The sequence below is a fragment of the Parus major genome, chromosome 15 (genome assembly GCF_001522545.3).
Source record: "Parus major isolate Abel chromosome 15, Parus_major1.1, whole genome shotgun sequence".
NCBI lineage: Eukaryota > Metazoa > Chordata > Aves > Passeriformes > Paridae > Parus > Parus major.
The window spans coordinates 2,200,229-2,225,507 of record NC_031784.1 but is presented as its reverse complement, the minus strand read 5'-3'; the positions used below and the strand labels follow the sequence as shown (position 1 = coordinate 2,225,507).

The 25,279-nt window shown below is 39.5% G+C and overlaps 2 protein-coding genes across 3 annotated transcripts; both read left to right on the top strand.

The window, feature by feature from the left end:
• The first annotated feature begins 483 nt into the window (after nucleotides 1–483).
• TCTN2 (tectonic family member 2) lies at nucleotides 484–8,648 on the top strand. Its single transcript, XM_015643434.3, has 18 exons — nucleotides 484–619; nucleotides 1,360–1,473; nucleotides 1,763–1,836; nucleotides 1,970–2,165; nucleotides 2,370–2,470; nucleotides 2,716–2,912; nucleotides 3,155–3,278; nucleotides 3,766–3,901; nucleotides 4,519–4,584; nucleotides 4,962–5,090; nucleotides 5,352–5,429; nucleotides 5,737–5,817; nucleotides 6,125–6,236; nucleotides 6,615–6,718; nucleotides 7,105–7,255; nucleotides 7,894–8,019; nucleotides 8,108–8,196; nucleotides 8,399–8,648. The coding sequence occupies exons 1-18, from the start codon at nucleotides 544–546 to the stop codon at nucleotides 8,503–8,505; spliced, it is 2,061 nt and encodes a 686-aa protein (XP_015498920.1). The 5' UTR covers nucleotides 484–543; the 3' UTR covers nucleotides 8,506–8,648.
• A 1,091-nt stretch (nucleotides 8,649–9,739) lies between these two features.
• On the top strand, nucleotides 9,740–25,190 carry ATP6V0A2 (ATPase H+ transporting V0 subunit a2). 2 transcript variants are annotated; one of them, XM_015644385.3, is made up of 20 exons: nucleotides 9,740–9,922; nucleotides 11,239–11,317; nucleotides 12,318–12,415; nucleotides 13,109–13,246; nucleotides 13,591–13,691; nucleotides 14,355–14,481; nucleotides 15,224–15,306; nucleotides 15,645–15,738; nucleotides 16,056–16,268; nucleotides 16,805–16,955; nucleotides 17,677–17,816; nucleotides 18,536–18,693; nucleotides 19,625–19,715; nucleotides 19,805–19,923; nucleotides 20,361–20,571; nucleotides 20,704–20,823; nucleotides 21,302–21,421; nucleotides 22,645–22,762; nucleotides 23,175–23,346; nucleotides 24,141–25,190. In XM_015644385.3, exons 1-20 carry the CDS (start codon nucleotides 9,806–9,808, stop codon nucleotides 24,241–24,243), a joined length of 2,553 nt encoding a protein of 850 aa, XP_015499871.1. In that variant the 5' UTR covers nucleotides 9,740–9,805; the 3' UTR covers nucleotides 24,244–25,190. The 2 variants fall into 2 exon arrangements, with proteins under 2 accessions (XP_015499871.1, XP_033374053.1); XM_033518162.1 differs by lacking the exon at nucleotides 21,302–21,421.
• The last annotated feature ends 89 nt before the right edge of the window (nucleotides 25,191–25,279 follow it).

Sequence of the window (25,279 nt, the reverse complement as noted above, 5' to 3'; positions counted from 1 at the left end):
TTACATACTTCTCTTATTAATTAGTACTGTAATGCCTATTGGTTAATGATTCTCTTGCTTCTCATTCTAATTAGTTCACATGCTCAGTTTCTCTCTTCCTTTGGGTTTGGGTGTTTTTTGGGTCACTGGTCTACCAGAATTACCTTTTACCTGCTTAGATTTGATTTCAGCACAATTACTGAATTTATTAGTTTTTTAGAATTACTGGTTTTATTAGTTTCTTCCTTAATTTGGAGGTCCAGCTGGATGTCCTAGTGGTCCATGAATTCTGCATTCTTTCGTGTTCATAATACTATCTCCCTCCTCCGGTTGTGAGAGCCCTAAACTTTAAATTTATTTTTCTCGCACACTTAGAGCTTTTTAGCGTTGTTAGCTTTGTTAATTTGTGACCGTCCCAGGGTCTGGAGCTGCCCCGCCACCACCATCGCTCCCCGTGAGGCGGCCGCGTTCCCGCCCTTTCCGTGAGGCGATTTCCCGCCCTCCGCGTTGCCATGGCGCCGCGCTGGCGCTGCAAGATGGCGGCCGGGTGGCCGCCGTAGCGCCATGGGGGTCACTGCCTTCGGGGCGCTGCTGCTGCTGCTGCTGCCTCCCTGGCCCGGGCAGCTGGCCGGGGACACTGGTGGGTCAGGGCGTGGGCGGCCGCAGTGAATGGCGGCCTCCGGGGGTCGAGGAACGGGCGGGGGTGTGGGGATGGCGGACGGCCCGCGGTGGGATCTGCCCGGGTGGGCGTGAGGGGAGGCGGCGCAGACCCTGAGGGCTCCCCAAGGCACGGTCTTGGGCGCCCCTGCCAAACCCGAACGTGCTCACCGTGGAGTTTCTGCCGCTGCTCAGCACAGCGGGGGAGGGTGGAGTTTATGTCGGACCTTTCAAACTTGGCGAAGTCTAGAAAGAAAAATCCAGTGGAACTCACAGCTCCGAGCCCTAAACTTGACGCTGTGTCCACATGCTGGAGGCAGGAGCCCGCAGTTCCTGGCTCGCAGGTAGCGGGACATCCCTGGCACAATTCACGGCTCCGAGAAATTAAAAAGCGTAAGCTGAAGTCAGCAAGAAATGCTAAATATGGTGTTGCCGGAGCTGTGTAGTATCTGCGTGGGCTGTAAGTACTATAATGTTATTTTAGTGCTTGTTTTCTGGGCATCTTCATACATGTAAACCTGTGGCATAGAAGGCTACACCCACTCCTCTAGCACTTGGCAAGGATGGAATACAGCCCTGTACTAGGCATTACATGATATTTTTCTTTTGTTTGTGACAATTTAAAGTCTAAGAGTGTAAGAATATAGCCCAAGCACAAGATCTATATGTCTTACAGATGTTACCTTTTTCAGTCAACTTGTTTCTTTCTCTTTTTTTTTTCAGTCTTCCAGCCTTCGTTTATTCATATGTCAGGGCCCAGAGTCAATTCATTTTTTCTTGGCAATTCCTCAGGAGTTAATTTTTCTATAATTTTAAGTCCTAGAGATGCAGAGACAGGTAAGAACACTTCAACCCCTTTCCCCATGTAAATAAATATGTTTGCATTGTTAATATTTTTTGACACAAAAATTACTAGAGAAATGGTAATGCATGTAATTTAGTGTCTTAATAGTTACAGAAACAGGAATTTCAGACATTCCTGTGATTAACTCCTTAGTTCTCAGTTGGTTCTGTGTCAGCTGGGCCTGAGGGTGTACCTGAAGGCACAAGAGGAGTTTAAATGTACTTCTCATTTTACTTTTCTAAATGACAGTGGAATACCTTTAAAATTTTTATTGTATTATAGGAAAATTGCAACTTGCAAATTGCAGCGGAAGCAAAAGAGCTGGAGATTGGAATTTGGATGTAACTGCTGGTGTGGTATGTAAAACACTGATTCTTCTGTTATTCCACTTCATTCCAACTTCTCTCTCAGAAGCTGATGAATGGTATAGACAAGAGAAATTCAATGCAAGCTATCAGAGCTGTCAAACTTTATTTTGTGTTTTTCCAGAACATTTCCAAGGTGACTGTAAGCCTCACCAGAACTCTGGAGCTGTGTTTGCCCAATGCCACTGAGTGCTGCCCCTCACCTCTGTGCATGGTGGAAACACTCCAGGTTTTAGCTTGCCGTGGTTCAGTGAGGCTGGCACAGCTCCTGATTCAAGCTGAAATATATGCCAACTCTTCCTTTGCAGGAAATATATCAGGTAAGTGCTGAAGAAGAAATGACATTTTGGCTGTTCTTTTCCTCTCTGTATGGAAAAATCGGGATTTGGGCAGCAACAAGGGATACTGAGCAATCAATGGAATTTAAGAAAAGGTTTCTACACAGAATAAACTGCAGTGTGCATGGTCTTTTTATTTCAATTTCAGTCCTCTTAATCTGCTTTTCTCTTCTACTTGTGTTACAGAAAATGCAAGTATCATCCCAAACCAGGCATTTAAGCCTTTGGGCTCTTGTCCTTGTAACTTAACAGCTGGAGCTTGTGATGTTCGTTGTTGCTGTGATCTGGTACTTATTTATTATTAAACTTTGATTAAGTGTTCTCAAAGTTTCTATATTCTCTTGTTTGTTGGGAGAGAGAGGTACTGAATGCTTCAGACTAGATGGGCCAGAGGGTATTTGGATATTCCAGATTTCTAAAAGTAAATATGTTCTCTCTACAAAGTTGCTTGATTTACCTGTAAGTTTGGCTTTATATTGCCATAAGTGTTGCCATTACCTTGCTAAAAAGTGACGCTTCTTTTCCCTTTCAGGAATGTACACCAGACTTCCAGCAGTTATTCAGTGGATCATGTTTCACTGGAGTGTTTGGTGGGGATGTAAACCCACCTTTTGATCAGCTGTGCTCCTCCCAGTCAATGGAATATACCCCTGAGTGGTTTCCCTTCCTTTGTGTACAGTCCTCTCTTGACAACACACCATTTCTTGGCTATTTTTATCATGGCTCTACGTAAGTCTTAAGAAAATTTATTTTCTCATCTCATTGTCACCACGCTCATTATGCAACCAAAATTATAACCTGACTTTATAATGAAAGATACTTTGAAATCAGGGTTTTAGGGTGCAAACCTTAAATGCAAGTGGAGAAATGTCAGTGGTAGTATATAAGAACAGGGGACATGAAAGCAAACCTGTACTTATTTGTGTGAGGTAAAGAGTAAAGCACTGTTTATGTTTTAAACTTGTTTGCAGTTCTACACCCAAAGTTCCTTCATTTAAGATCCCTCTACAGACTTCCCCTGGGAAACCTTTCACTGGTTACAGAGAAGGAGATCCAATTATAACAGAAGAAGATGAGTATTTTACTGTTCCCCAGGTAATCACTTGGTGCTTATGAGCTTTTGATTCCTCTTGGTTTGTTTGTACTCCCTATATCACACTCCTTATGGCTTTGCATCCAATTTCAGCAACTTTATGTTGGGATTTGTCACAAAAAAATCCCTCAACCAACCAACCAAAAAACCCCAAAACAAAACCACAAAGTCATTATTAAAATAAACATTCTTCATCCCCTTGCCCATTCCTGCAAAGGGTAATGCATTTTGGAGACATTTGTTGGTTATAATTATTTTCACAAATGAGGATGAAGTCATGGTGTACATTGAAACTACTTTTAAAGCTGTGCTTTTAAAATAGTAACCTCTCTTTTGCCAGAGGCTGAGGTGTTTGTATAACATCAGACAGCTTTCTTGTCAAAGTGTTGTGTGTAGCTGTAGGGCACACGTGGGGGATTTTGCTAACAAGTAATCTTCAAATGAAAAGCAAGGGGGTAGGAAATCCTTATTTCTGTGAACCACCCGCAGCAATCCATGGCTGGACAGTGTGTTGGGAGTGCTCCTGTGGCGTATCTCCATAACTTTGATGTCAAGTGCCTGACCAATTTGGAGTCTTACAAGGAAGGCCTGCCCCATGATGTGAGGATAAACACTGGCACTGCAGGTAAGCTGCAGAAGTCCAAGCAGGAATGGGTTTCATGTTTCTCGGAGCTGCAGGAACAGAATAAACCCAAGGGCTGTTGGCACAGTTGCTGAATGTAACATCTGTGTTATCTGGTGGCCGTAGTTCAGCATTTGGGGACATTCTGTTCCTGTTTCTCATGACCTTCTAGCAAGTGTCCCAAGATTTAGGAGACAAGAAATAATGGGATGGGCCTTTGCTTCCCATTTACCTGTTCCTGGTGACTCATTTTCAGACTGTTGCAGAGCCCTTTTTCTGTCAGGAGGGTGCAGTATCAGCGTTTTAGAGTTAGTGAGAAGTGGTTACTCTCTGCATTACAAAACCCTGTACTAATGAAGAGTCATTCTGGAGTTTGAGATAATGTGATTTCCAGCATGAACATATTTTATTTTATGCTCCATAACTGCCTAATTTTGTTAGTCTATATTACCTCTGTAAGACCCACAGATAATTAGCTGTATTTTCAAAATACATAAACAGCCTGGATCTTTACCAAAATTAATTTTCCAAGTAATTTCCTACTCAGTTTTCATAACAACAAGGATTGCATCTTGGATGTGAAAACAGAAAGGAAAACTTTGTTTGTTTTTCATTCTCAGACTTCATCCAACAAAATGTTTTCTATAGAGCCATCACTGACAGGAGCAAATTCATCACTGAAAGTGGTAGGTCTCTTCCATTTAATGAATGTTTCTTACTTAACCAGGATTGTATATGAAATAGATTATTTTGATGTCTAAAATGTTCACCTGCTGCAATTCTTAGAAGGAATTTCATATATTATCTAAGACTGAAAAAGTAAACTGGCTTCCTTCAAATCCAGTTGATCACAGTTGCTCAGGAAATCAAGTTCCTTACTTTGCATACATGGGGGATTGCACCATTGCACATTGAAACAGTAAAATGAATTCTCAAAAAGAGAAATGTTGTAATTTCCAGAATTTTGCCAAGGTTTTAATGTATTCCTTCTCAGCTGCAGTAGCAGAGCTTTCTAATTAGAATGCTTTTCATTATGATCTTTTCTCTTTTTTCCTTCTGCCAGAAAACCTTCTTGCTGCTGAGGTTCTGTGTCAAAATGTAACTTTTGCAGAACATTATAAATTTATTTGGGAAGACAAGAACATTGAGCAAGTAAATGTCACTGTCTTCCTTGGAAGCTTATGTGATGGAGGTATCATGACATTTCTTTTATGATTTTTGATTTATTTCTTTGTGTTCCGTATGAAAATTATGTGATAGAATCTCTTATTTAACAATTATTCTTAAAAATAATTTCCCTCAGACTCTAGAAAGAAAATTATGGGGCTGATTTCCATTAATTTGTGTGATTTGAATCTTCTGTCACTAATGAAAGACAGAAGTTTGTACCCCACATAGAACATACATTTTGCTAATTTACTTATTTAAAAGTCATGCTTTTTTCTTTTACCAGAAATCCTGACACAGAGATTCACAGTTGAATTTCTAAGTTTAAGCAGTACTAATGGAGAGGAACTGTTTGAGAATCCAGGTATAAATACTTTATTTTGCCCATTAAAAGTAAAAAAAGATGGTACTGTACAGATTCTTATCAGTGATTACATTTTATATTTCTTTTGTACTTCTTTATGTTACCAGCCTTCACCTTCCTGCCTTACTCCACTGTCAATAGCAGTGAGTTGTTCTTAGCCTTTTGTTGCATAGATATTGATTATTTAAAGTGAGGCCATTCCCACTGTAATGGAAATGTCATTTGCTTCAAGACTGATGGCATTTAAAACAATGCTAATGTTTATAGGTTCTTCTACAGAGTTCATAATTTACCCTTCTCTGTTTAGGGTATCAAGTTGGAAAACCAGTGAGAGCTGCAAATCTGAATGCTTCTGATCCTCTTGGAAGCCTAAACATTTGGCAGCCAGGTATTGCCTTGTGAGGTTGCAACTTCAATTTAATGCTAGAACGTTGGAGCTTTATTTGGTTTTTGGATTTTTTTAAACATATTTTAGTTAAAAATCTCTGCCAGATTTTGCTTTTCTTTCCCAAACTTTCAAAGGTCAGTGAGAAAACCTTTAATGCTTTCTTGGAAAATTGAATGGACTTGTATCTGTTTTTGAACTCTACCACGCTGAGTTTGCATTCTAATTTTGATGTTTTGCACAAAATTGAAAGCTAGAGATCCAAAGGTGAATAATAGGAAAGCTCAAGTAAGATGTTTTCATTTCTCAGCTGGCAGAGGTTTATGTGCATCAGCAACTTACAGACCAGTTCTGTTTGGAGTAGACTCATATTCGGGGTGCATCCTAGAAGTTGATATTAATGAAGATTGCAGCCTTTTAAGGTGAGCTACACAAGCTGAATTGTTTATCCCTGCTTCATTCCTATTGTTGATTGTTACATGACTGCCCACAAATGCCTCCCATCAGCACTGGTACATTCTTTTTAAATATTTATGTGTATGTTTCAGCTTTCTGTGGTTAATAGTCTCACTTCTGTTTTTGATGGGAAATCATAATAATAGTTTCACTCTTTACTCAAATGAGGATTGTGTTGGCTGCAATACTTTGCCGTTTCTTCCCTTCAACAGTGCAGGTTTATTTTTGTTGTGTGATAACATCTTTCAGATGAAACTGACCTTAGGATACAGTAATATTGCAACCCAGAGTGGTAAGACAGTACAGATTTACATTCTGTGTGATGTTACATTCTTACTTTGCAGAGGAAATGTGACTGAGAAATTGAATTCATTAATACAAGCTACTCACATTGGAAAGAGGGACAATTCCAGTTACAGTGATCTAAATGACTGGGTGGAAATTATACGTAAGTGAGGCTTGTGTTGTTCTTTCTAATTTAAATATGTCCATACAATAAATAAAGCGTGTCAAAATAAATCCAAATTGTAACTTCAAATACCTAAAGCTAGTGATATGTATCTCTGCATCCATCCATCCATATATGTGTACACACAGGCACATAGGTCACTATGTGGATACTGCTTGTTTTGCTGTACACATATGACTTGGTATTTATCCATTGATAAATTACTCCTTTAGGTGTTTTATATTGAGAGAAACATTTTTAATGTGTTCCTGTGTGACAGTTACCAGCATTTCACTGGGCTATGAGAATAATCTAATTATGGAATATATATATATATAGTGTTTTCCGTAATATTTACATTTAAATCCCTCTGTTCTCCTTCATAGGTCTTGATCCTTTTCCTTCTAATGTGAGCACCAGAGGCTTAAAAGGCTTTTGTCCAGATATTCCTGCAAACCTGAATATTCGCATAATCTTTGCTAAAGTGGGAGCAGTGCAAGGGATTCCCCAGCAGCAGATTCTTGCTGTGCAGATCAGGTAAAGTGAGTTGTGAGTTGAGTCTCTATCTATCTGACAAATAAATGCTTCATTTTAAGCCTTGCTTACCTGACATATCCCAAATTAATTTTACAAACAAAAAAGGTAGTTTTTGTTGCTGTTTTTTTCACTTTGCAACCCAAATTCCTTTGATCACAACCAGGTTAGCCTTTCACCCTCTGAAATGAAAATTAAAGAAAAAAAGAATTATTAAAAGCAGATAATCTTTATACTTCACTGAAATATTAAATAAAAGACATGATGCTGCCAGCAGCAAGCATACACATGGCATCTCATCAGGAGTCATGTGGTGGAAGCAACAAGATTGTCCTGTGTTCTGGCTTACCCCATTTCCAAGCTCTTAGGAGCTGAGCTAAATGCTTTATTCTTTCCTGAAACAGGGAATTTTCACTCTGCAAACACTTCCCCTCCTTCCACCAAGTCAATCCCTATAAAATGAGATTCTGTTCCATTTTACCTCATTGCAAGAATGTGCAAGTTCTCCCCTTGTACAATGTGGAAAATCCAGGGATTATCAACCTCCTCATAAATACTGTGTGTTTTTTCCTTTCCTGCTTGTGTTTAGGGTCTAAACCTCCATTTCCAGCCCTCAAGCAAAGTTATGCTCTTTGTTACAGTTACTCAACAGTCTTATGGGAGTTCCAGTGTGGGCTTGGCTGCAAAAACACCCTCAGCTTCCTTTCCATCACAGCTTCTGTCCAGTTCATTGAAGTCCCAGCTCAGCCACCCCCTCCAGTGACAAGGTAGTTTTGGTAAAAACATTGATAACCTTCCATTATGTTCAGCAGATGTAATGTGAATTGCATTGACCAAAAGGGTCCTTTTTTCCAGGTATCAGAAGATTTATGCAGAGTTTGACTGCAATCAAAATGAGGTGTGCTGGCCACAACTCCTTTATCCACTGACACGCTTTTACACAGGTAAAATAACAATGTGGGATGCCACATAACAGGAAAGGCCATATTTCTTTGAAACATAGTTAGATGTGGGGAGTTTAGTCTGAAAGAATGCTTTTGCATACACTTTAATCTGCATCTTTGGGTTGTTATAGAAACTAAAATGAAGCCCTCATGCACTTATACTTTTTTTTTGTTGTTGTTTGTTTGTTTGTTTGTTTTCCAGGAGAACCATATTCCCAGTGTCTTGCTAAAGGCCTGTTTCTGGCATTTCTTATTTTACTTGCAGCAATTATGAACAACCCTTGGTTTTCTAAATTATGGAACAGATAGGTAAAAATTACGGAGAAACATTGTTGGATTTTGTAGACAATTTATGTAAACATTTAAAGACACATAAAATCAGTACTTCTACAGCATACAGAAAATGGCTGTTACTAAAAACAAAAACTAATAAATTATTTTTAAGATCTAGACTCTGTATTTGGAGTAGCAAAGTGCAGAGTTGACTTCAAGAAGGTGGTGAGTCCAGCCCAGAGGCTGCAGTGAGGTTGGGATTGTCCTCATGGATGGACAATCCTCTCAAGCTTGGTTCTCTTCTAGAGTAGGAGCCCTTATTGACAGGAAACCTCTTCTGCCCACCTATTTTTGGAGCTGTGGGCAGACTTTTCACTCTTCTGAGAAGTCATAGCCCTTCAGCTGTTTTCGTGTGTTGATCTGAAATTCTCTTTTCCAGTTCATACTTTGCATTGGCAACCTGCCAGTGTACCCCGTTTTCTGTACCCCGTGCTGTGTCTGTGCACGGGGTACAGAAAACATTTACTTATTGTCCTTAGCTGATGAAACACATTTGGCATTTTCTTGTGCCACAGAGTTGAGGACTGGAGCAGTTCAGCTGACAGGCTACCCCTGGGGATGTTCAGCCTGGAGAAAAGAGTGTGTGGAGACCTCACAGCAAACTTCCAGGATCTGAAGGGGCCTACAGGGCTATGGAAAGGGACTGTTCATCAAGAACTATAGAACAGGACAAGGAGTAATGGGTACAAACTGAAATAAGGGAAATTTACGTTAGATATTAGGTAGGCATTTTTACTGTGGGGGTGGTGAGACACTGGGACAAGTTGCCCGGTGAGGTTGTGGATGCTCCAAGCCTGGCAATGCTTAAAATGGAACAACCCGGTCTGGTGCGAGGTGGGCAGGAAGGGTTGGGACTGGGTGTTTATTAAAGTCCATTCCAAGCCCACGCTGTGTGGCTCTGGAGGCTGGCGCTGTGCAGGGCCAGGAGCTGGGCTCCATGATCCTTTTCATCCCTTCCGGCTCAGCATTTTCTGTGATTCTGTCACGTTCTCTCACTCCTGCATTTTCCCCTCTCAGCGGCTGCCAGCGCGCCGCTCGCCGTTCCCGGCAGCGCCCAAGCCCGGCCCGCCTCTCCGCCGGTTGGGGCCGCGTTCTACGCTCGTTCCCGGTCCCGGAAGCAGCGGCCGGGCTCGCCCCGCCCCGCTCGGGTCCGCCCCGCCCCGCTCGGGTCCGCCCCGCCCCGCTCGGGTCCGCTCCCGCCCCGCTCCGCCCCGCCATGGCCGCCCCCGGGCCGCGCTGAGCCCCCGCGCCGGGAGCCCCGGGCCGCGCCGCCGCCATGGGCTCGCTGTTCCGCGGCGAGCCCGTGTGTCTGGCGCAGCTCTTCCTGCAGAGCGGCTCGGCCTACGAGTGCCTCAGCGAGGTGGGCGAGTGCGGCCTGGCCGAGTTCCGAGACGTGAGTACCGCCGGGGCGCTCTGGGACAGCGCGGGGACGCTGAGGGGCCGAGCCGGGCCCGGGGCCGCTGTCCGGGAGGTGTGGGCTTGGCCCCGGTGGGACGGTGGAAATTGCTTTTATTCCCGTCTTTGCCCGGCTCTGACAGGCAGGTGTGTGGCCCGTCCCTGAAGGCAGCCTCACAGAATTGTTAGGGTTGGAAGGGATCTCTGGAGATTGTCCGGTCCAACCCCTGGGCAAGGCAGGGTCACCCAGAGAGGTGGCACCGGAGCCCAGGTGGGTGGGATGAGAGATGGGAGGTCAGTGTGGAGCCCCGGCCTCCCCGGCACTCTCGGGGAGAATGCTTTGGCATGGCTGCATCCCACTTTTCTCACAGAAGTAGCTTAAACTTGAGGTTATTTGCAGCGAGATCCCACGGGAGAGCCCCCGATCCACCTGCAGCCTCATTGCCTTCAGCCTGAGCGTGTGTGTGCAGCTGATGCATCCATCCACCCCACTGACAGACCGAGAGAAACACCTGCTCTGTGGGTTTATTGATCACAGGTTCCTGTTCCTGGAGGGATATTTGGCCTTGGAGGAAACTCCCAGCCTGCCTAACATAAAGTTGGGCTGGGCAGTAATTAGCCTCGTCTTTGCCTTGTCTCATCATAATTATGTGCTCCTTCCTGGCTGACTGAAACTTGGAATGCCTTCATATCAAATATATGTTAGAAATGTAGCTTGCAAAATCGTTGCAGGGAAAGCTGGGAAGACTTAAATTAACAGCTAGGTAGTAAATATGGCAGGGAAGAGGAGGCAGATCTGTAAGAATGGTTACATGCTTAACGTTCTGATGTCATTCCAGTTACCTGATACACCATTATTTTAGAAATAATACATTAGTAGTTCTGATTTAATAGCTGGATAACAAGTCAGAAATATTGCATGTTCGTATTATGGGTATGTATGTAAAATGTAATGTTTCAAACAGACTGTGGGAATGCATCACAACAATTTTTAAAATGGTTTGTTAATTTGAAGTCATTAAGCAACATTTTAAAACTGTTGAAATAACATTGGGAATGGTTTCTCCAGTAGACCTTGTTATTTTGTTGTTTGATTAAAACTAGCCAATGGCATGGATAATTCTGCCTTAATAAAGCCGACTTTGCTATTTGAAGACTGTAATCTTTTTAGGTTTTTGCGCCTTCTCAACTGAAATGCACTTAGAGCACAGAGCTCATGGAGATTGTCTCCAGGAAGTTGAAGGAACAGCTGTGGTTTTTTAGGGGAGGTTACTATTTCGAATCCCTAATATGCATTTTGTCCTTCTTCTTCAGCTTAACCCAAATGTAAGTGTGTTTCAGAGAAAATATGTGAATGAAGTGAAGAAATGTGAAGAAATGGAAAGAATACTTGGTGAGCTTTATTGTCATGTCTGCAGTTTCTCACCTGTGGCATTACCAGAGTGACACTACTTTGAATGTTTCAGCTACAGGTTTTTTTATCCTTCCCAGGTTCTGTAAGCTGTGAAATTTACTTACACTAAATATATTATAATATTTTATGCACAGAGGTAAAGAACCGTTGCTAATGTGTTGCTGATAAATAGATGAGGCTGTTTCAGTGTTTGCTACTTAAAACTCTGCAAGGAGAAGGGAAGTTTTATTGTGGATATCTCCTTGACTGTAAGATATACCCTGTCTTTTCATGTTGTATAACTCAATACTGTTGATTGTCCAGGCACCCTCAAAAAAACTTCAAGTCATTAATGATTGTATTTTCATGGTAGTTAATGAATAGAGAAGGGTATGCAGAGCATTACAGCCAACATGCAGATGTCTTCAGGGTATCCTGAGGAAAAGTTGCAATTGAAGGATTCCTTTGATTGGAATCTCTCATCAGAGGCATGTGCTGGTCGTGCCAGCAGCTATTTTGGCAGTCCCCCTGCCCAATGTGAATTGCATTTGTTGTCAAGGTTGCTTAAGCTGCTTTGTTTGAACACTTTTTATGCCAAACATGGATCAGTGAGCAGCACGACTGTTTCTGGCAGAAGTGATACACAATTGCACCATTAGTAGAAAGTGACACAGTGCAGCAACAAAGAGGTTCTGTGAAATGGTAAAAGCTTCTTAGAAAATACTTGTTGGGAAAGGGAAGGCTCTGAAGTTTGCTTGCTTCTGCAGACTTCCAAGGCAGTAATAGTTTGTGTGTTTTATCCCCACCACTCTTTAAGTTCTTGTTTTTTGAAGACTTCTTGTGTGTGCATTGTTGCTAAAGCGTGTGAATAAAACAGCCAGGGCTTGATGCTGCAGTGTGATTAGCACCATCAAGAGCAGCTGAAGGTCAACTCTGCAGCAGTCTGGGAAGTGTAGGAAATGCAATTTCCATTCTGATTCTGTTTTTCTTCTCACTCCAGGGTATTTAGTACAAGAAATTAAAAAAGCAGATATTCCACTTCCTGAAGGAGATGTTGCTCCTCCTGCCCCCTTGCTGAAACACATTTTAGAAATCCAGGTAACTTCCACTAAATATTTGCTGTTTTCCTTTTTGTCTGATTCCTTGCTGCCAGTGAGGTTTTGGTAGTAACACACAATTCCTGTGAAAGGGTCAAAGCAAACTCAGGGAGCGTGCAGTAGTCATCCATTGTATTTTGATGCATTAGCACATCACACTGTTCCAGGCAGATTATCTGTAGATGTAGTCCCTCAGCCTCATTTATTGCTTTGGTACTTACCTAAGGCTCTTTGTGCATCCAAAATTTCCAGGTGTGTTGGAGTTTTACTTGCCCAAGGCTCTGCAGGTGCTGGTCATACAGCAAAACGTGGTGCTGCTTTCTCTGAATGCTTTTTCTGGTGTTGTGTTCAATTAGAAGTTTGTAAAACACATCTAATTTTGAGTAAAATTCTGTTTTGTTGTAATTGTATTAAAAGAATAAATGGGTATCTTCCACCCTGTGCTATCTGCAGTTCTACTTCCAGGTCTGCATTATTTTGACACAAATTAGGGGCAGAGCAGTAGGCTCAACAGATGCCATTGGAGGATCAAGTATACTCAATACAAAGCAATTCTTGGCAGACTAGAGATAAAACCTTTAGTTAATTAAGCAATGGGAAACTCCTGTCACTGTGTCAAATTATTATATGTTGAAAATGCATGCTCCAAAATCCTGTAACTAATGCTGTGTCTTTTCTTTACTCCGTGTCTTAGGAACAGCTGCAGAAGTTGGAGACAGAATTGAGGGAAGTAACTAAAAACAAAGGAAAATTGAGGAAAAACTTGCTTGAATTGACAGAATACAAGTACATGTTACAGATCACACAGAATTTTGTCAGGAGAACACCTGAGGTATTGCTTGGGGTGTTTGGCAGGGATTGTTGTCATGTGGCATTTTTGTGTTTTTCCCCATTGAATTGTTTGAAAATGAAGGTGTAATTGTGTAATTTGGTGCATAAATTGTGCTAAGAAATTTACAGTGTAATTTTGCAGCGCTATAATTGTTAAGAGCAGTGCACTTGAGATCCAGGATCTCTCTGTTGCCTGAATTGAACACAGAAATGAGGTTTTTATTTTTAATTAAACCATTTACTTGATTATCTTTTTTTCTTTAGGATAATAATGGAACGAGAGTGGTTTATTTTCCTGAAAGCAATTAATGTTTTTTGGGTTTTTTTATTATTTTAATTTTCTAGCATGAATCCTATTTACATGGAAATTTTGAAGAATTTTCTTCTGTGGAAAATGAGCCATTGGTGGATTTAAACCGCACGCACAGACTGAGTACCTCACTGGGGTGGGTATGGCATGTGCTGTTTCAGAAATGCTTGATGAGGGGTTGTAAAGAATTGGTTGTTCTCTTAAAAGATGGCCTGTAGTGATTTTAGGTGTGCCAAACAGTTCTAGACAGGACAGGAGCCTGGCCCCAGTGTACCTTTGTAACAAACTCAGATTATTTCAAGAGATAAACAGGACAGCGCCCAAAAAAGCTGTTACAAGCTTCCATCAAACCAAGCATGTGTGTAAAGGAAAATCTCTAAATCAATACTTCCTTCTATTGTTTAAACTCTTTTTCTGTGATAAACACAGTGTTTTAATCACCTGTTGGTGTCAGTTGTAAATGTAACATTAATTGTGTTGCTTTTGAAATGCTGAATGCATACTGCTATCTATGGCATTGTTACAAGAGGGTGTCTTCCAAGAAGAAAGAAATAACCTCATTGTCACAGAAATAATTAATTAGAAGTAATTCTAGTTGTGTGCTCAGGTCTGTAGTCTGTTTATTTTGCAAATAGTTTTATATACTAGCTGGTATTTTCTATTCCAGTTACTTCCAGTTCATGGTGATGCTTCCTTCCCTAGCCATGGCAGATACTAAATTATTGTGGTGATGTATGTTGAGTTTCAAATTTTTTTCTTGTAAATTTTATCTTCTATTTCAAATTTTTCCTTTTCCTAGATTCATATCTGGGTTAGTTCACATTTCAAAGATTGAAGCATTTGAAAAAATGCTGTGGAGGGTCTGTAAAGGCTATCCCTTTCTTACCTATGCAGAGCTGGATGAGGCTCTGGAAGATCCAGATACAGTGAGTAAACATTGTAATGATCAGTTTATTTCATTTGTACTTTCCATATGATTTGGAAGAATTGCTGCTCAGGTCTGTCTGCAGTAAATGGAAATGATTTCCCAGTGTCCTTAGAGGAAAAACTGTTTTGGAGTATTAGAATTTGTAAGATTTTAAAATTCAAGGTTGTAGAAGTGCCAATTAATTGGTCATGGTTCAGCTTGAGGAACTTCATTGTGGAATAGTGATGATTTTATGATTGGCCACCTTGGTCAAAATACGTGGCAGAAATGGCTGCTTGGATATTTATTAACTAGGTCTGCACAGTACATTGCCTTTTAATAGCCATTTCACTTGTTCATTCAGTAGCTAAGAAAGAGTCAAGTACAGCTAGTTTTCTGTGTAGTTTTTAATGTGAACTTACAAAATTAATTTTTTAAAATCAGTTATGGCAGCCTAATCTGTTGCTTTTTTTTCCCCCTTAAATTCTAATTTGTTACCTTTTTAAAATACTCTTTTCTTACTAAGAATTCTGAGATAGTAAAATATAATGTCTTTGATTTTCAGTGGAAACTTTTCCTGTTTTTCTCTAATATTAAAAAAAGAGATATTGACACAGTTGAATTTTATTGTTTTATGTTCACTAACAGATGGAAGATTAATGCTACTAACACAGTTTTATTACTTATCTGTATAATTATGTCACAGTGGAATTGCTAGTTAAAATATAATTCATCAGCTTTACTTTTTTGTTGTTTTTTAGGGTGAAACCACAAAGTGGGCTGTTTTTTTAGTATCCTATTGGGGTGAACAAATTGGTCAAAAAGTTAAGAAGATTTGTGACTGGTAAGAAGTAAATCTATGTACATTCCTTTATACCTGGGGTATTTTCTAGTTGGTTTTTCTCCTGCACCCCTTTCTTGTAAATATTGATTTTTAGACAACGTTTTTTATGTTAAATTTGTTTCTCCCCTTATTGCATCCAGCTGTATAATTACGAAGTGTACAAATAAATATATGAGTCATTTTGCTTGCGGTCTTCACCAAGTACAGGCAAAATAGTGCCTCTGAGTTGAATCTGTTCTGTGCTTATTTAGTGATGTTGCAAATTTGGCTGTGGCAGGGGGTTGGGTGATGTTTTTTGGTGGAGTTTGGTCATTTAACACAGCCCTGTGTTCCTGCAGCTATCGCTGTCACGTGTACCCCTACCCCGACACCACCGAGGAGCGCCAGGCCGTGGTCGAAGGACTCAATGTTCGTATTCAGGATCTTGAAACTGTGAGTAAAGAACAGATTTCCTTTTGCTGGAGCTGTTGCACCCTAGGAAATAATTTGATGAATCACAGTGTTAAATATGATTTCTAACATACATACAGCTTTGGAGCTGATGAGACAGTAAGTTGTGTTCCTGGTCTCATGTTGCACATATCGGTTAAACCTCACAGCACGTGGCATTGCCTTCTGTTCTCAGCAGAGGTTTGCTTGCCCTCCTAAGAACATGGCCCAGCACTGGACACGTACGAGGTGCTCTTGCTGTGATCAGCACAGCCACTGTCACATTCTCAGTGACATCTTTGGTTTTTTCTCAAACAAAGGTGCTGAATAAAACTGAGGAATACTTGCGCCAGGTCTTGTATAAAGCCTCGGAATCCATCTATACTTGGGTTATCCAAGTGAAGAAGATGAAAGCCATTTACCACGTCCTTAACCTGTGCAGTTTTGATGTCACAAATAAATGTTTAATTGCTGAGGTTTGGTGTCCATTGGCTGATCTCCACAAACTGCGCCATGCATTGGAGGAAGGCTCGGTAAGTCACCTGAATACTCACTGTTGTTAAAGATTTTATCTTGAACTAACTATATGCATAAGGAAAGAAAATAATTATTAACAATAGGCTGAAAGTAGCCACAGACAGATGTGGGTCTCTGTATAAAATAGTTGTTTTATAAGCAGAGCCTTTATTTAGTGTTGTGTGTAGTGTTTTTTTTCCCTTGAATAACTTCTGTATTGGACCTGAGTCCAGCTGGGCCCACAGTGCTCTTTACAGTCATGCAGAAGGTGCCAGTTCCCTTGCATTGGTTTTTATTTTATGGGAGAAAATTTGTAGCAACTGATCTTTGTTTTATAATATTGTTACTGACAAGTCTCATCTGATACTTGATATGAAGAAGTAGAACATTGTGCATAATCTGTTTTTAGAGGGGGTATAAAGGGGTAAATGTTAAACTTGGGGCTTAATTTAATGTTATTTTTGGATCAGTGAAACTGCTGATAGAGCAAATGTTTTCACTTTGATTAGATTAACAGAAGTCTTACACAAGTGTATCTTCTGTCTGTAATTAGAGGAAGAGTGGAGCTGCAATTTCATCATTCATGAATACCATCCCAACAACACAACCTCCTCCAACTTTGATACGTACCAATAAATTCACCTCAGGGTTCCAGAACATTGTTGATGCTTATGGAGTTGGAAGCTATGGGGAAGTCAATCCAGGTTGGTCCTTCTGAAAGCTGAGCTGTGCTGTCATTGCTGCTTGCCTTGATACCTTGCTGAATTGGACACTGGCAAAGGCCAATTGGTGACAATCATACTGCTTGTTAGTAGCTGTTTTAAAATTTCAGTAGCTCGTCAAAAGTGCAAACAGTGCTCCAAGCAGCAAGATGGGATTTGGTTTTGTGGAGTTATCTTAGCATGAAAGGTAGTGGTAATAGCTGTATAATTTTTCTTTTATGTGTGTTATTTTGGGTAAGGAAGATACTTAGGGGAAAAAAAAAGAAAACTGGTAATGGTAATTGATCTTACTAAAGTGTGGAGCTCATCACTTGAAAAATCCAGCTTGTTGTATAACCCACTTTAATATGTACTTGTAGCTATGTTGACTGTGTCATTCTGCACAGGTGAATATACCTTATAGTACAGACCTGAAATAGCCCCAGAGGAAGGACTGCTTGGTTGTGTTTTATTTCCTGGGCTCATATTATTATCCTCAGAATTGTCAGCTGCTGCTCAACTGTGAAGTTATCATTGCTACACAACAACCAAACTTTAAACTGAGTTAAATTTACAGTGTTGGGGAAAGGTCTATGAGTAGGGGATGAAATATCTTTCAAACTTAAAAACTTTGAGAGATTTAAGTAGGGGATTGCTTGGGGATAATGCAGACAGAACATCATCTGTTGTGCTGTGCCTGAAATCTGCTGTGTTACCCTTGCAGCTCTCTATACCATCATCACTTTTCCCTTCTTGTTCGCGGTCATGTTTGGAGACTTCGGGCACGGGCTGCTCATGTTCATATTTGCACTCCTGACAATACTGTATGAAAACCACCCTAGGTTAAAAAGAGTGCAATATGAGGTAAAAGGAATTACAAATTATTTACTTCCCATCCAGCCAGATCATTTGAACAGTCACTGTTTTTTGCATGGGTATTTAATTAGGGGTTTTTCCATTCTTTTAGGATTTTCTGTTTTTAAAGCCTGCATATTCCTTGAGATTAATGTAATATTTAAACTATTCACTTTCCTTGAAAGAGCAGAAATAATCAAGTTGTAATGAAATACTTAGAAAAAATTAATTGATGCTTTTAAGCTTGTCTTTCATTCCACCAGGGCTACTCAGTGATGTGTTTTACAGAATGTCATTACAGTGACAACTTGAGGAGAAAATTATTTTTCAAATATCACCTTTTATTGTTTATAAAAAGAATTGTAGTTTGAAATTTATTCAACTTCACTTCAATTTTTTAATCATACTGGTTGGAATGCAGGAACACCTGCATCATTAGAATTATGTTCATTAAGAATGCCTGCAAATATGTAGTTTCTTGTAAAGTAATCCCAGGAAGGAAGTGGCTTAAAGAGTGGCTTAAACCTTCCTTAATGTAAGGACGCAGGTGATAAAAGTCTGTGTGTGCCATGGGAGCTCATATTCCTTAATGACTGTTCACAAATAAGTTTTAGTTTTTACAAGTCTTTATGTGTCCAAAAATGTGGTTCTTTTAGACATATCTAGCTAACCTTTGCTCACATAACAGATAATATTCGCTACTTTTTCTTTTTCCCCAATACTGACAGATAATGAAAATGGTATTTGAAGGCCGATATGTGATATTGTTAATGGGGCTGTTTTCTATATACACTGGATTGATCTATAATGACTGCTTTTCAAAGTCAATAAATATATTTGGATCTGGATGGAGTGTTTCAGCAATGTTTGAACGGAAGGTTTGGAGGTGAGCAGCATGTTTGCTATACCATTACGCCAGAGATATATTTCCTGCAGCAGTTTAACCTTTTTGTTCACATGTTTAACTATCCTGTTATGGTTTGCCTTTACATTGATGTTTTAGTTTATATTTTCCATTTGTGTGTGTCTATATAAAGATTTTCAGAGAAATAGAAAACACAGGTCTAGTTTTGGATTTATTTGTCCTAGGTCATGCTTCTGGAATGAATATTTGAGTAGCATTAGCCTCTACTGAAAGGGATTAACTATTAATGAAGTAAATTAATTACCTTCCAATCATTAGTCTCTGCACAGCTTTTCTTGACAGTAAAAAAAAAAAGAAAATAGTCTATGTGAATTGTCAAATCTACTTTTTCTCAGAGTGGGATAACCTCATTAATTTGAGGTATCACGACCCTTTGGTATATAAATGTTCACAGCTTGCTTTGCACACTGAGTGCCTTACAAAACAGGATGTGGCTTCAAATAATCAAGACCACTGGCATTGGTTAAAATTTGAATGGGTTGTGTGTGCTGTGGTAATGAAAAACTATGTAAAAATTTTGTAGAAACTTCTCCAAATGCAAAAGGGAAAAAAGGTAGCAATTATTCTTTGGGTGTTTGACAGTGAATTTTATGCAAAAGCAAACTGTGAACTTTTGAAATAAAACTTTGAGTTTTAGGGGATTGTGGAATAAAATCCATAAACTTTGTTTTGGAGGGTAGTGATTGTGAATCAAGCCCAGATTGTGAGATTCTAGGTGTTTTATGTTGCTATTGTTTGTTTTAGTCAGGATTTTTATGCTTCGAAATCCTTTCAAACCATGACAGAGGGTGGCTTAGGTAAAGGAAAGCAGGAGCAGTGTCCTGCAGAACTGGAAGTATGTTGTCATTATGTTTCAAGTGTCAAATCTGAGTGTGTTTTTCTTTCACTGCAGCCTTGAGGACCTGAAATCTAATCGATATTTAGTGCTGGATCCAAATGTTTCTGGTGTCTACAATGGAGTTTATCCCTTTGGAATTGATCCGGTTAGTTTCATTCTTTCTAATTATCCACTTGTGGTTTATTCTTTCTGTTATGTTGTTCTTCAATGCTGGTTTGGTGTTTTCTTCTTTAGATATGGAATTTGGCAAGCAACCGTCTCACTTTTTTAAATTCGTTCAAAATGAAAATGTCTGTGATCTTTGGAGTGACTCACATGACATTTGGAGTTGTATTGGGGCTGTTTAACCACTTGTAAGTACAAGAAGTTAAAATAATACCAACACTATTTTTTTGTCAAGTCTGGAATTATAACATAATTCTCTTAGTCTTGTAAGTGAAACTGGAATTATTTTTTGAGAAGAGAAAAAGAGTAACTGTGAAAATTGTTCTTAAAAAAAGACAATAATGGAGAAGTTGTCACATATGTAAGATGATGGTTCAGTACTGTGTTAAAAAATCCCAAAACACATTAATACAAGACTTTCATTTCACTTATTGGTAAATACAGTTATGTGCCTCTTACAGTTTTTGTTTCCACTAAAATACCTGGTAAAATTTCACTGAAGAAAAGGAAATCAGTTTTGGATTGTAATCTCAGTCTTGCTGTTTAAAAGTCACTTATTTTATTGAAATCATATTTGGGCTGTGTTGGTAAAACTTTTATTTTTTTCTCCATTTCAATTTTTCAGGCATTTCAAGAAGACCTATAATATTTATTTGGTTTTTATTCCTCAACTTCTATTCATGTTGTGCATATTTGGCTACCTGGTGTTCTTGATCTTCTTTAAATGGTTGGCGTACTCTGCAGAGGACTCTGCAGTTGCCCCCAGTATTCTGATACAGTTTATTAACATGTTCCTGTTTCCTGGTAGTGAAACAAAGAGCTTCTTCAGTGGCCAGGTGAGTAATGCTCTTCCAAGCTTTTGGGGAATCCTGTGTTCCTTATGCAGATAATACTTTAAAGGAAAAAGGGAGGGCTTTTCCTACTTTGGATTTTGTGATCTAATCTGATTTTCCTTCCCCCCCCAACAGATTCCTCTGCAGAAGTTTTTACTTTGTGTTGCTTTTTTTTGTGTTCCTGTAATGCTGCTTGGTAAACCACTTTATCTCTACTGGTTGCACAGTGGAGGCCAAGGCATAAGAATGTACAGGGTAAGTACTGAAAGACACACATTTCCTCAGTGTAGAGTTCAGCTGCTGTTTTACTGCACAGGGTATGTCCTTACTGGGTATTTCATGGAATGGATTGGGTTGGATGGGAACTTAAAGCTCATCTCATTCCATTCTCTGTGATAGGCAGGGACACCTCCCACTATCCCAGCTTGCTCCAAGCCCCTCCAGCCTTGCTTTGGACACTTCCAGGGATGGGGTAGCCACAGCTTCTCTGGGCAAACTGCCAGGGCCTCACCACCCTCATAGGAAAGAACTTATCTCTATATATCTAACCTAAATAAGCCCATTACTCCTTGTCTTAGCAGTTTCTGCTCAATTTTGGACAGTTTTGGACTGAAACACATAGTAGTACTTTGTTCCTCTAAATTTTTTTGCCTTTGCCTGTGACTACTTTAAGTAAACTTAAAAAATGACAGTGGCAGCCTGCTTGAAGACACAACACATTCCCATTTTGTAGAGTGGCTACAAGCTTATCCGAAAAGAAAGTGAAGAAGAGCTTTGTCTCCTGTCATGTCATGATCTCGAAGAAGGAGTCAGTCATTCAGACAGCGGGCACAGGGAGGGGGATGCAGAGGAGGTAATGTTTTCACTTAATCTCTGGTTTGTATGTTCTTAAAAACAAATTAGAAGCGAACAATCAATAGATAACCTGTACACTGCGTTCTGAGAAGTTTTGAAGAAACTCAGCTGAGCCTTTACAAAGAACTTGGTGTCCAAAAGCAGTTTTCTTATAGTTAATTGTTGCTATTTTATCATTGTTTTTTGGTATTTTCAGACTGTTACAGTAAAACACAACCTATCTGTCGTTGAAAACAGAAAGAGTGTTTTATTTGCAATTGAGACTCTGCATCTAGGAGTACAGGTTTTCTTGTACTGAAGAGTGGGATAAAAACTTTGTCTAGTTTTCTGGATTCTTAAACTTGAGGCAAGGCAGTGACTGCCCAGTTAATTAATCTTGGCTTTTAATCTGGACAAAAGTCTTTCTATGTCTGCAAATTACATCTTGTGATGAGGATTATTGCTCATGGGGGCTGGGGGACATGGGCAGCATTCCTATTCCCCACCCACTGCCTCTGTTTAATTTGGACAAATTTTTAAAGGTCTGGGCAGATTCCAGTGATTCCATGTGAATTGAAAGACAGAGAATTGCTTCAGTTTCCTAATGTGGAGAATATGTATAGTTCTCATCTCACTGGGGTAGTAGACACTTGTTGTGGTGGATAAAAAATACAAGAATTACTTGCTCAAAAAAAGTGTCTTATACAAAGTAAGTGTTGAAATACAGTGTTCAGACCAAGTAAGTGTTGAAATTTTCAGTTCTATCAGCTTTGAAACTCTTCATTAGTAACAATTATTTATATTTAGAACCTACAGTATTAATGTATTAATTTCTATCAGTAGCATTGCTGATAATTACCCCTGCTGTTAAAGATGAAAAAATTGATAGTGTAGATTTAGAACTAGAACCTCAATAGAATGGGAATTAGAACCATGACTGGTTATAGTACTTAAAGTTTTCAAATAATAAATAATATTCCTTGTGGAAAACATAAATTGCATTTGCTTTTATCTATCAAAAAGGTAATACTGGAAAACTGTAGCATCTGATTTTTTTTAAGTTATCTTTGTAATAAGGATCTTCTACATGGCACACTTTTTTTCCTGATATAAAATCAATTTATTACCCTTCAATGGAATTCTTCTTCCATGTGGGAAGGATTTGCAGGTGAATGTTTTTGATCTCTTCTGTTTTGTTCTCTTTGTTGTTAAAATTAATACAAATGTATTTTTATCTTTTAGCTGAACTTGGCAGATGTTTTTATGAATCAAGCAATTCATACCATTGAATACTGTCTGGGATGCATCTCTAACACAGCCTCATACCTGAGACTCTGGGCATTGAGTCTTGCTCATGCACGTAAGTGGGGGTGGGTTTTTTAATATTTTTTGATTTTTTTTTTTCCCTACATCTGTATTTTTAATGCTGTTAGAGGGAGGCTGGCCTGTTCAAGTGATACTACTATGAAATACACTTTTTCTTAATTTAAAGATAAAAATCCCTATTTCAACTAACCATGACCTCTGGAGGCCTCCAAACTAAAGCTGTGACTTTATGTAAAATATTCCACTCAGTAGATCTGATTTTGACACTGAGGTGTATCTTTAAACATTTGAGGGGATGGGGGCAGCCCTCTGGAGAGGGGAATTGCTTATAGCTCCCATGTTCAGCAGATGCTCTTATATTGGTTAAATGAACAGGTCAGAATGGCTCAGTGGGTGAAGATACTCAGTACCAACATTAATTATGGCAACTTTCTGGTTTTTATTAGAGTTATCAGAAATTCTGTGGCAGATGGTGTTGAGGATGGGTCTCCGTGTGGATACAAAGTTCGGTGTCTTGCTGCTAATCCCTGTTCTGGCATTCTTTGCTGTGCTGACAGTTTTTATTCTGCTGGTCATGGAGGGGCTTTCTGCTTTTCTCCATGCAATACGACTTCACTGGTACGCTCATTTTTTTCTATATTCTACTTCAGCATGTATTGGCTCCTTTAAGAGGAATTTTTATGGCAAAATTTTAGGTGTCTTATTAAAAAGGGAAAGTGTATAATTCAACAGCCTCATTGCTACTGAAATACATTTATTTAGTTATAGTAAAGAAATGGCTTGTTAGTTGGATTTGATTGTTCCTCTGGAATATTTTCAGTAGATTCAAATATTATATTGGCTTATGATACATTTTAACTTCAACCACATTCACAAAATATAAGTACATTTGATTTGTACTTTTCATAATGTAGAATATTAATAACTTGGTTAAGTATTTTTAATTTTCGAGTCTGGTTATCTCACTATATGGTTTCAGTTCATTTATTAGTGACTGGGGCTGCCAACCCTTAAGTATTTTAATCCTTTTTTTAATCTTGCTCTTACAAGCTCTGCACTTTGGAGTGGATTCAGAGCATGTTTGCTTTGAAATCTGATGAAATTTGCAAGACAGGAGGTACAGCTGCATACATGACAGGTTGTCCTGATGATATTGCATGTTTGCAAAACAATTGACTAGAACTCAGTGAGCCAGGAGTAAGGAATGAGCCATTACAGCCCAGTTTAGTGTGTGTGGGTCTCCTGAGAAACATAAAGCTAGCCTGGGACTGCGATGGAAAGGTTAAATAGCTGCACAAAACAAGTGAGAGGATTGGAGTTGGTTTTATTCAGCTTCTTGGGTTGCACAGTTCTGTCCCTTGACAGCTAATTTTGGATTCATGTACAGATTCTGTTTTTTTGTCTCGTTTCAGGGTGGAATTTCAAAACAAATTCTATTCTGGTGGAGGATACAAGTTTACGCCTTTCTCTTTTAAGCACATTTCTTTAAATTTTAATAAAGATGGTGCATTATAATTTGGCTGCAGAAATGTTTGGAATTGTCTGCGAATAACTGCGTGATTGGATCTTGCCTATGAATGGTTTCTTGTGGAACAAAGTGGTTTTCACTGATTGCCTTATAACGCAGCCAAACAATTCTGTAAAGCATACCTCCTCTAGAAAGACATAGCAGATCTGGAGCATCTTGTAAAATATATAGATATAAAATGTACACTTTTCTTCATAAACTAATGTTGTAAATTAATTTTATTCTTTAAAAAAAAAAAAAAAGTTGTTACTGCTTGTCCTGAAACCCATGTAGACTTTTTTTTTTGAGTCTCTTTATTTTCTTGAATGGTTATTTTTAAGTTATCTGAAAGACTCTTCATTATATTAAACATTCATTACTAATCACATAACCCCGCTGCATCTTGTGCACTTTGGGAACCATTCAACAATGCAATACAAGCAATGTCTGTTTTCAGTCTGTATTCCAGGATGATTATGAAATGTAAATTTATACACACCAATGCAATGTGCTCTTTTTTGGCCGTATTTAAAATTGCACTGAAATTGTTATCTGTTTATTCTGGGTTCTGCCTGGAGTTAATACTTCAAGCTTTTGGAAGCCACACTGATATTTATATTTATATTTAATGTTATGGAAGAAGGCAGGATTAGAAGTATTACTCCTCTTTTTTTCCCCCTGTAGCGAGGAATAACTTTTGCACATGGAATAAAGAATTGGTCTCGATCCCTGTTTGTTTGGCTGTAAAGATACACAAACCGCATTCCCTGATATTGTAGAACCTAATTTATACCGCATAGGTGGACAGGGGTCGTTTTATATTATTTTTGTATCAGTCTGAAATTGGGGATATTGCCATGATATTTTAACATCTGTGCCATACGAACAGCACAAATTAAATTTTGCACTTGTTTCATACGAATTCCCAATAAAGCCTCGTTTGCGCTGTGCCGAGCGGGCCCTGTGTTTGTCCGTACCCTTTTCCCTGGCTCGGGCTGTGCTGAGGGGAACGAGCGGCTCTGAGGGGCGGCCGGTGCCGGGGGG

Excerpts from the sequence above, each read along its gene's own strand:
- TCTN2 (XM_015643434.3), top strand. The coding sequence starts at position 544 with ATGGGGGTCACTGCCTTCGGGGCGCTGCTGCTGCTGCTGCTGCCTCCC. Across the intron at positions 6,719-7,104 it reads TGACTGGGTGGAAATTATAC|GTCTTGATCCTTTTCCTTCT; the intron begins GTAAGTGAGGCT and ends TCTCCTTCATAG. Across the intron at positions 7,256-7,893 it reads ATTCTTGCTGTGCAGATCAG|TTACTCAACAGTCTTATGGG; the intron begins GTAAAGTGAGTT and ends TCTTTGTTACAG.
- ATP6V0A2 (XM_015644385.3), top strand. The coding sequence starts at position 9,806 with ATGGGCTCGCTGTTCCGCGGCGAGCCCGTGTGTCTGGCGCAGCTCTTC. Across the intron at positions 12,416-13,108 it reads AACACATTTTAGAAATCCAG|GAACAGCTGCAGAAGTTGGA; the intron begins GTAACTTCCACT and ends TCCGTGTCTTAG. Across the intron at positions 13,692-14,354 it reads AGACTGAGTACCTCACTGGG|ATTCATATCTGGGTTAGTTC; the intron begins GTGGGTATGGCA and ends TCCTTTTCCTAG.